The sequence below is a fragment of the Trichechus manatus genome, unplaced genomic scaffold (genome assembly GCF_000243295.1).
Source record: "Trichechus manatus latirostris isolate Lorelei unplaced genomic scaffold, TriManLat1.0 scaffold00065, whole genome shotgun sequence".
Classification (NCBI taxonomy): Eukaryota; Metazoa; Chordata; class Mammalia; order Sirenia; family Trichechidae; genus Trichechus; species Trichechus manatus.
In genome coordinates this window covers 9,125,141-9,136,093 of record NW_004444001.1, presented here as the reverse complement: position 1 = coordinate 9,136,093, position 10,953 = coordinate 9,125,141, and the positions used below count along the sequence as shown (strand labels likewise).

The 10,953-nt window shown below is 37.9% G+C and overlaps 1 protein-coding gene across 2 annotated transcripts in view; it reads right to left on the bottom strand.

Moving 5' to 3' along the window:
• POLH (DNA polymerase eta) overlaps positions 1-10,830 on the bottom strand; it is a 34,551-nt gene extending 23,721 nt beyond the window's left edge. The window contains exons 1-4 of one of the 2 annotated variants that reach the window (XM_004379498.2): positions 10,554-10,830; positions 6,760-6,909; positions 6,386-6,520; positions 3,267-3,484 (exon numbers count right to left, since the gene is read on the bottom strand). In XM_004379498.2, coding sequence (XP_004379555.1) covers positions 3,267-3,484; positions 6,386-6,520; positions 6,760-6,905 — 499 coding nt within the window. In that variant the 5' untranslated portion in view covers positions 6,906-6,909; positions 10,554-10,830. Of the gene's footprint in view, positions 1-3,266; positions 3,485-6,385; positions 6,521-6,759; positions 6,910-10,553 lie in introns of those variants that run through there. The other variant, XM_012556451.2, reaches the window with a different exon arrangement.
• Between the last annotated feature and the right edge of the window lie 123 nt (positions 10,831-10,953).

Genomic DNA, 10,953 nt, shown 5'->3' with positions numbered 1-10,953 from the left:
GTAAACCAAACCCAAACCCGTTGCCATAGAGTAGATTCTGACTCATAGTGACCCTATAGGACAGAACAGAACTGCCCCACAGGTTTTTCAAGGCTGTAATCTTTACAGAGGGAGCACTGGTGGTGCAGTGGTTAACTGCTCAGCTGCCAACCAGAAGGTTGGTGATTCGAACCCACCAGCTGCTCCACGGGATAAAGATATGGCAGTCTGCTTCCATAAAGATTACATCTTGGAAACCTTAGAGGGGGCAGTTCTGTTCTGTCCTATAAGTGATTTAGGAGATAATATTGGAGACATTATTCCCTGTCCTAGAATGGACCCAGCTGGAGCTGGACTCAGAAGGACACATAACTGTGCCCTGAGGTATAAAGACAATAACTAGGACAATCTTGGAAAACATCTTTTATGGAACCTTTCATGGAAACAAATCATAAAACATAGCACAAAAGACCCACATACTTTCCACTCTTTTTCTATCAGCATTTAGTGAATAGTAAGATTTGTGGACCAATGAAGACCCTCCTGACTGTCGTTACTGAAACCTGTACCAATGATGGTTAAGAAAGATGATTCAAAATGTAGACTCATGGTGACTTAATAGTTTGTAGCCAATCTGTGAAAAGGTGAAGCTTTCAATGGTTTTGCCCATTTGTAATGTTAATATATACTGATGATTCTGTAATGTTCCGTGGCTCTGGCAGCATGCTTGTCCGTTTTCCCATTCTTGCCTAGTCTGTAATATTCCTCGGACTCAGACAGACATGACTCTGGCAGCACGATTGTCCATTTTCCCACTTTTGCTTATTCTGTAATATTCCTCGGACTCAGACAGACATGGCTGTAGCAGCATGCTTGTCCGTCTTCCCACTTTTGTCTATTCTGTAATTTCCTTGGATTCAGGCAGACATGGCTCTGGCAGCATGCTTGTCTGTTTCCAACTTTTGCCTCTTTGAATATATGCTGAATAAAACCTTTCTTTTTGCTTTATTAAATTTTGTGATGTTTTTACCCTAGAACATAGGGTCACTATGAGTCAGAATCCACTCAATGGCAAGGGGAATCTCTTAAGACATACTACAAACAGTATTAATAAGAACGGTGTTTTTCTGGAGCAGAAGCAGACAGACTTTAACGGAATATTACAGAAACAGAACCATGTGTATATGGGAAGTTGAAAGAATGGATTGTTTAATGAATAAGTGTTGGGAAAACTGGTTCACTATAGAAGAATTAAGATGGCTCCCTATCTTAAATCAAATAAAAAAGGTGAACACCACATGGTTAAAAGACCCAAAAGTAAACTATAAGCAACTAGAAGAAAATGTAGGGAAATATCTTTGTGAACTTCTAGTAGAAAATGATTTCTTAAACGAGATTCAAAATGCACAACTATTAAAGTGAAAACTGATAGACTAAAAGTAAGAATTTCTGTCCAACCACATACAGTTAGAAGCAAAGTTAACAGAAGGATTACAGACTTGGGAGAAGATATTTGCAATTCAAAAATAGACAAGGGACTAACAATTAGGAATCTACAAGGAACTGTCTTAGTTACCTAGTGCTGCTATAACAGAAATACCACAAATGGGTGGCTTTAACAAACAGAAATTTATCTTCTTACAGTTTAGGAGGCTAGAAATCAGAATTCAGGGTGCCCTAGGGGAAGGCTCTCTCTGTGTCCACTCTTGGGGATGGTCCTTGGCAATCATGTAGCATATATCTTCCCCTAAGTTTGTGCTTGCTTGCTTGCTTCATCTACTCTTTTGTTATCTCAGAACAGATTGACTTAAAACACACCCTATGCTAAATACTGCCTTGTTAACATAACAAAGAAAACTCATTCCCAAATGGGATTATAACCACAGGTACAGGGGTTAGGATTTACAACACATATTTTGGGGGGACACAATTCAATCCATAACAGAACCCTTGCAAATCAATAGAAAAAAAAAAAAAAGGGCAGGAAATTCAATGGCAAAATAAACAAAGATTATAAATAAGCAACTCACAGAAGCAGAAACTCTACTGGCTAATAAATATATGAAGAGATGCTCGACTCAAATTAGTAATCAAAGAAATGTACATTAAAACAAAATACCACTTTATAACCATCATATTGGCAAATATTTTTAAATATTAGATTATACCAAGTGTTGATGAGGATATGGAAGAAACAAGAGCTCTTATGTACAGCCATTGTGGACAGCAATTTGGTAGTACTTAGTGAAATTAGGTATATATGTATACCCTATGACCCAGCAGTTCCACTTGTGAGAACATTTCTTAGAGACAACCTTGCATAGGTTCAAAAGAGGATGAATGAGGACATTCATCACACAAACAGTAGGGAGCTAGAGGCAACCAATGAGTTCATCACTAGGAGAATGATCTGTAGACATGGTGATCCATACTATGGAATATTATGCTATAGTTCCCCTCATTGCCGTCAAGTTGATTCCGACTCATGGGGACCCCATGTTTGTCAGAGGAGAACTGTGCTCCATAGGGTTTTCAATGGCTATAATCTTACAGAAGTAGATCGCCAGACCTTCTTTCCATGGTGCTGCTGGTCAGATTTAAATCACCAAGCCTTTGGTTAGTAAAAGCAATCAATTACACATAAATACAGCCATATGGGTAGATCTCTAAAATCACCATTGAAAGAAAAATAATGAGATCTATATAGCACACCACCATCTTGTAAATTAAAAAGCATGTACACAAAGCAACATGTGTAATTTATAATACATGTCTAAAGAGATGTATCAAATACAGTATTGGGTGCCAGAATGTGGGTGGGATGGGGAGTGTAGGAATCACTATGAGGGGTAAAAAAAGTAAAATAAAATGAGAGGGGCCTTGCGCAGCCCACTGGTAATAATATGCTAGGAACTGATCAGAAATGTTGAATGGCTTGAACTCCTTGTACTTCAGGTTCCCCCAGATTTCTCACCCTTTTTACAATTAAGAAACCAAGTTACAATAATGTAAGTCAACCTACAAATGACAGAAATGCTCATTCGGTCTTCTATTGATAACATTAACCTGCTCTAATTATACCTAAGAGAAACTTGCTTTCATAGCTTCTCAAAATCCATGTACTTCGAAAGATGAGAGAATTTGTGCATCCTTCCACATGAGTCTCTGTGATTCATTCAGGCTAGAGTTTTAAATTTCCTTTCAATCAATCCAAGAAGGATCATCATGACCAAGCAAAGCAGGGTCCAAAGGCAGGAAGCAGAGGCAATATGATGCTATGGAAGTACCTTTCTGAACAGTCCCTTCTGCAGCTGTAGGGCCTTGGGGCAACCCTTCAATGCAGGTGCTTGGCAACAAGTCTGCTGAGATAGGCTGACCTTGTAGCTTTTGTAGTCTCTCTTGTACAGCACTGGTCAGATCTATAAAAGCCTCATCAATGCTGGCACGTTCCATCACAGCAAAACGAGACATTACCTCCATCACTTCAACACTGGCTTCCCGGTACCTAAGAAGTATACGGATCATAGGTGTAAGCAATAAATGGAGGCAACAATGAGATTGTTGCCCCCATAATGGAACAATAAAATAATATACATAATCAGTGCAAAGTCTCCTTAAAGAGACACATGGCTTGACAGAAACCAGACAGTAAGCCAACTGAAGGGGTGAGTAGGCAGGCAGATGGTCAATAACAGAAGCAAAGAAAAGAAAGAACCATTGAGGCAGATATTTTTAGTGCGACTCCAGCACTATCAAGGTAGAAAGCATCCAGACCATGAACATGTCTACATGGCAAGGATCTCTCTAAAGAGGAAAGAAATGTCTCACACAAGTTTTACTAGAAAGCATTTTAGTATGATCACTTATTCCTTTTGTTATTTTCATATATTTACCAGGCAGTCTTCTGCTTCTATTTTTGTCACTTATTCCTTTTGTTATTTTCATATATTTACCAGGCAGTCTTCTGCTTCTATTTTTGTCTTCAAACAAGAGGTAACTTACAAGGAAGACTGCACTGATCAATGAACTCAAGTGTTTGGTCTTCCTCAGAATATTTCTCATTATAAATTAATAAATGACATTATGGATTTTATACTTTAGTCACTAGTGGGTTTGCTTAACATAGGAGCTGGTTCTCCCCTCCCCTCCCCTGCCCCACATACACCGTCAAGTGTGATCACTTCTGGATATACTAACATTCAAATTATCAAGCTGAAGTGTCTGGAATGTAGTGATCCATCTGGGTAGGCAGACAGTCTTGCCCAGGGGATACCAACCTAATCATGTACCTTTTATCTGACCCATAAAGCCATAATAAGCAGCTCTTCTGGTCCTAAATAACTAGTTTTCTATAGCAATATGTGGATATTTTCTTTGCTCTGCTTTGGACTTGCTGTGGAATTTAAAGTAAGTTCTTTGTTCTTGTTGAACCTAGTTCATTTACCATAGAAATGGAAATATCTGTACCTCTTCATAAGACTCCTGTGAAAACTAATGTTAATTATTTTAAAACATTCTCACATGAGAAAATTACTGAAAGACTTTGGCTTTTTTTCTTTTAATCATTAACTTGGGCTAGGAGGAGAACAGTCCTGGGTGTGGAAAGGGGACTATACCCACACACATACTGAGCCAGAAAAGGATGCTCTATTGCAGAACTGGGATTCCTTCACAGCCTCTTGAGGCAAATTACCCCAAGGTATTTTTTAAAATAAATGATAGTAACTTTATACAAAGTACTTAGTATATATACTTACTGTATATATGTTCCTGCAAATAATATTTTTATAATCTCGTCTCTCAAGTTAATTATTAAAATAATTTTGAATTGTTGTTGTTAGTTGTCATCAACTGTCAATTTTCTAAAACTGCCTTTATTCGCTGCTTGAGGAAGATTTTAAGAGTAAACCAAATGATTCAGTTTTAAGCTGGTGTAGTATGGATTTTCAGAATCAAACTCTGAAGTCAATAATATATATTTCAGGGAAATTACATTGTCTACACCAGCACAAAATTCTATCCAATGCAGTGTAGCATATGTCCACTAACTGAATTAATCCTGCTTTAGTGCTTAAGTAATTAATCTACAAATTCATCTTCTTTTCTGGCAATAACTCCAATGTTGAGTGGCTATACCACTCTATCATTAGATTTCTAATTCATAAGTGAATTTAGGAATATTTCAAGTTCTGAATCAAAGCATGACCCCCACACCATACCACACAGTATAAAGTACTGTGAATACGTGAATACTGGAGTCTAAAATAGGTTTGAATCCTCAATCTACTACTTCCTAGCTGAGTGAACTTAAATTATTTAACCTCTCTAAACTTGTTTCCTTATCAATAAAGGGGGAGTAATACTAGTACCTAAAGAAGCCCTGGTGGCACACTGGTTAAGAGCTCGGCTGCTAACTGGCAGGTCAGCAGTTTGAAACCATTGGCTGCTCCACAGGAGAAAGATGTGGCAGTCTGCTTCCGTAAAGATTATAGCCTTGGAAAACCTATGGGGCAGTTCTACTCTGTCCTGTAGGGTCACTATGAGTCGGAATCAACTCGATGGCAATGGATAGTACTAGTACCTACCTTATAATAATGTGAGATTTAAAAGAGATATTGATGATAAAGAGCTTAACACAATGCCTGGCATATGTGCTCAATACATTCCAGCTATTAGGATTATTATAATGGCTGGGGCTTGTGACTACCTCAGACTTAGCTATGCCTATACAGTCTCTGTTCCAAAGCTAAACTTCTAAAATTTGGGGAGAGACAGCTAGGTTCAAAAATAAGGTAATCTCCTTTGAGATTATTCAATTCTGGCAAATAATTTTAGATATTGTACTAGAGTATCAGTTTGACTCAGCCTTCCCTGGAAAAACTTTTAGTTTCACGGTCAATTTAATTATTTAACACTTTAAACTTCTGGCTTGAAACCATGGGAATTGGTATTCAGTTTTTTTGGGGGGGTGGTTTGTGGTAAATATATATGTAACATAACATTTGACATTTCTACAATCTTCACATGTACAGTTCAGTGACATTATGTTCATCATGTTGTTTAACCATCACCCTTATTCATTCCTAAATTATACCATCATCCTTAATAGAAGCTCAGTGTCCCCTAAGCATTGAGATATTCAGTTTTAATTATAACAACCAACTTTTAAACAATTAGGGAAGTAAAACAGTGCTGAGGGTAGCAACTGTTATAGGCTATAATGGCTCTGAAACATTCCTGAACCGCAATATCAAAATTTCTTTTCTTTTCAAAGAGACAAGATGGCTGACCAAAGGGAACTTTTTCAGGCATTGTTTACACAAAACATGTGAAACACCAATTCCTAGCCACGTGGAATATTATTTCCAACTCTTCTATTCCCCTTTGAATAACCTTTTCTTCTTACTTGGTGAGGTCAGCTTTCCCACGGGACTCACGAACTTGTACCAGAAGAAGATCTGGACATAACTTCTTAGCATCATCTGCCCACATGTATCTAGTGACTCCGAAAGCACGAGCTTCATAACTTACTGCAATTATTCTAAGGTTAGAAAAATAGGAGGAACAGAAAAACATGATTATATTTTGACAAAAAAAAACAAATAGAAACTTAACAACATAAATAGGCTATAAACATATAACAGTACAAACTTTTTGGTCATAGATGCCACCATTCAGTCATAAACACAGCAATTCAGAGATCTCAAAAATAAGACCTAGCATATATTCCTATAGATTAAAATAGTAATTGATGATTATAACAATAACAATGATACATACCCACCACCCTTCCATGATTTGTACTGTACAACTGCACAAGGTTTATTTCTCAAATGAGGATTCTGCCGCTGCTCCACTTGAACAAAAAAACAGTCCATGTCCACCAGAGCAACTACTCGATCCTGTCCAGGGTAGCTGGTAGCCATTTTTCTGTAAAACAACATTTCATGGACAATTAGAAATGATACCTATTGGCAATGAATTCTTAAATACAACACCAAAAGCACAAGCAACAACAACAAAAATAGATGAATTGGACTTTATTGAGGTTAAAAACTTTTGTGCACCAAAGGATATTATCAAGAAAGTGGAAAGACAACCTATAGTACGGGAGAAAATATTTGGAAATCATACATCTGATAAGTGTTTAATATCCTGTATAGAGAATTCCTACAAAAGAATAAACCACCCAATCAAAAAACAGGCAACAGACTTCAATAGACATTCTTCCATAGAAGATAGACAAACAGCCAATAAACACATGAAAAGATGCTCAACATCATTAGTCATTACGGAGATGCAAATTAAAACCCGGGAATGAGATACCGCTTCACACCCCCCTAGGATGGTTATTATTTAAAAAACAAAAAAGATAATAAATATTGGCAAAGATGTGGAGAAATTAGAACCCTCATCCATTGCTGGCAGGAATGTAAAATGGTGCAGCTGCTGTAGCAAATAGACTGGTGGCTCCTCAAACAGTTACACATAGAATTATATGACCTAAACCAGACACGAAAGGACATGTATTGCATGATCCCATTTATATGAAATATCTGGAATAAACAAATGCACAAAGATAGAAAGTAGATTAGCAGATACCATGGGCTGGGGAGATAGGAGAATAGGGACTTATTCTTTAATGAGTACCGAGTTTCTGTTTGGAACGATGAAAAAGTTTTAGAAACAAATGGTGGTGATTGTACAACACTGTGAGTGTGATTACAGCCACTGGATTGTACACTTGAAAATAGTTAAAATAGCAAATTTTATGTTGTGTGTATTTTACCACACACACACACAAAAGGATACCTATCCATTTTTCCATCATTGAGTTACCATGAGTATACTGAGAACTAACAAGAGTGAAATAAGCATTTTCATATACTGCTGGCAGGAGAATAAACTGGTACAGTTTTAGGAAGATAATAATTAAAGGCCTAAAAATACCCACCCCCAAAAAGAAATGAACACTTAACAAAAGAAGATATACAAACATCCAATAAGCCCATGAAAATGGGTTCTACATCATTAATCCGTTGCCATCACGTTGATTCTGACTCAGAGCGACCCTATAGGACAGAGTAGAACTGCCCCATATGGTTTCCAGGAGCGGCTAGTGGATTCGAACTGACAGCCTTTGGTTAGCAGCCAAGCTCTTAACCACTGCGCCACCAGGGCTCCCAAAATCATTAGCCATGGGCAAATGCAAATTAAAACCACAATATACATCAATAGGGGAATAGAGCCAACAGCTAATCTAGTTGCTAGAACGCAAGTATAAATTCAGGGAAAAGAGAAGCAGAAAAATGATATATGACATCATAACATTCATATAAACATTTTAACATTTTATTTTGAAACAATTTTAAACTTACTGAAAAGTTGCAAAAATAGTAGAGTTTCCATAAACCTAGTTTCCCCTAATCTTAACACTTTACATAGCACAATTATCAAAACTGAAAAAATGAACATCAGTATAATATTATTAACTATATACTTTACTTGGATTTCACAAATTTTCCCACAAGTGTCCATTTTCTGATTCAAGACTCCATCCAGGATCCTACACTGTATTTAGTCATCATGTCTCCTTAGTTTCTTCTAATCTGTGACACTTCCTCAGTCAGCCCTTGTTTTTCATGACCTTGACACTTCTGAAGAGTAATGGTCAGTTATCTTGAGAATGTCTCAGTAGGGGTTTGTCTGATCTTTTCCCATGTTTAGACTGAGATTATGCATTTTTTGGCAAGCTCTTCTACGGGTATCAAACCAGGAGTCTTGCCTTCCATGCAAGAGATCTGGGTTCAATTCCCAGCCAGTGCACCTCAAGCACAGCCATCTGTCAGTGGAGGCCTGTGTATTTCTATGACGCTGAACAGGTTTTAGTGGAGCTTCTAAACTAAGACAGACCAGGAAGAAAGGCCTGGTGATGTACTTCTGGAAAATCAGTCAATGAAAACCCTATGGATCACAATGATCCAATCCCATTGTGCACAGGGTCTCCACGAGTCAGGACCAACTTGTAGATGGCTAACAACAACAATAAGGTAGTGTTTGGGGGATTTCTCACCATAAAGTTAATATTTTTCCTTTTGTAACTCATGAACATCTTGAGGGAGATACTTTGAGACTATGCAAATATCCTATTTCTCCTCAAACTTTCACCACTAGTTTTAGCACTCATCAGTGGATCTTACTGTAATAACTATTATTGTAGTGTTCTAATGGTGATTTTCAACCCATTCACATACACTTTGAACACAAATGAAGCAATACTGCATACTGTTCACAGATACACATATATAAACAAAGATATGGATGGTAGACTGGAAAAACACACCTTTCATATTTGAGAGTGGGTATAGACTGATGTTACCATTTAACATTGTTGCTGATCTGGAAGAAGGAATAAAAGCAAAGCAGTGGCTCCCAAATTTTGTTGCACATTGGAATCACTTGGGAACTTTAAATAATACTGATGTCTGGTTTCCACTACCAGACATTCTAATTTAATTGGCATGGGGTGCTTTCTGGGCATTGTGATTTTTAAAAGCTCCCCTAGGTGATTCTAATATGCAGCAGAATTTGGAAACTGCTAACCTAAAGTAAATAAGATACCTATGGAAACAAACACCAGTAACTCATCATTTAAATATGACAAACAGGCTATACACTTGAGCAAGCACCCAACTGTATTCTTAAAAAAGTTTGTCAAAAATTAACATTCACCTTGGGAAAAAAAAAAAAACCGTCACGCAACTACAAAGCTGGAAGAAGTGGAAAGAACAAAGAATGAAGAAAATCAGAGTATCCAAGGCATTCAAAAACAGGCAGCATATGATACTTTAAATATGTACAAGTTAAAAATCATAACATGTCAGAAATCCCTTTACCTTGTATTGGCTTTTGTGTAGTGCTGGAACAGATAAAGCCTGAATAAAAACAGTAAATGCATTGAAACAAAAAACAGCCCGAAGTATCATATTAGATACAAATATCAGAAGTGGAGTAGGAATAGGAAGCAGCGATTTAAGCCTAGTGAACATTTTACTGAGTATACAAACACAAAAACAGATATGCAGACTTTAACAGTTAATGAAGCTGTTGAGATTTATATATTTTGCTGAAGAAAGCAAGAGCTTTTTAGAGATGGAAAATGAAACACACTCTGCCAAAACCATGCTTTGGGAATGACGATTATGCTACTTTGAAATCGTGTATCTAGCAAATTGTCAATACCACACAAACCTTCAATAATTGCAGCTGTTCATCTTTAAATATCTCGATTTATCCCAAAATGTGCAAAACAAGTTTGGTGACTATAAGGTGATGACATATCCAGGAAAGAAGTACAAGTGAAGAGTGAGATTTAAGAGCTATAGAGAATTTTTTTTTTTTTTCCTAAAAGAAAAATCCCTTAGAGGACAGTATCAGGCCCCTAACTACTTTTCTATTTCACGTAACTTCGGGCCTAATTTTGTTACCAGTCACTGCTAGATCATAAAACAAATAGCCAAGGCAGCATGAAAAGTCTAAAAACAGTGCTAATGGACAATTCTAAACTCTCTTACCGACGTGATAAAACACCCGACAGAACTGCCAACCGGGGAAGCCGCAGTTGCTGAGTTCGGTTTCCACTTAAATGAAGATGCAAGAGTCTTGAATATCTTGTCGCCTTTCCATGACCAGTACAGTTGTTAGAGAGAGATCTATTCCCCTTGACGACAAAAAAATGGACCAAGGGTCGCGACGAATCCTTGCCCGGGCAGGCGCCCTCACAGCTGGGAGGGGTTCAGCCAAGGACCGGGCGCTAAACGGCAATCCCTTCTGACAGATGATCAGACAGCGCGCGCACCGTGAAGGGCGGTTGATGCGCCTGCGCACCGCTGCCCTTCCGTCGCCAGCTCTGCCCACCGAGTGGCAACCGTCACAAGGCTACCGCCACTTCCGCGGGCGCGTGCGCAGTGGCTG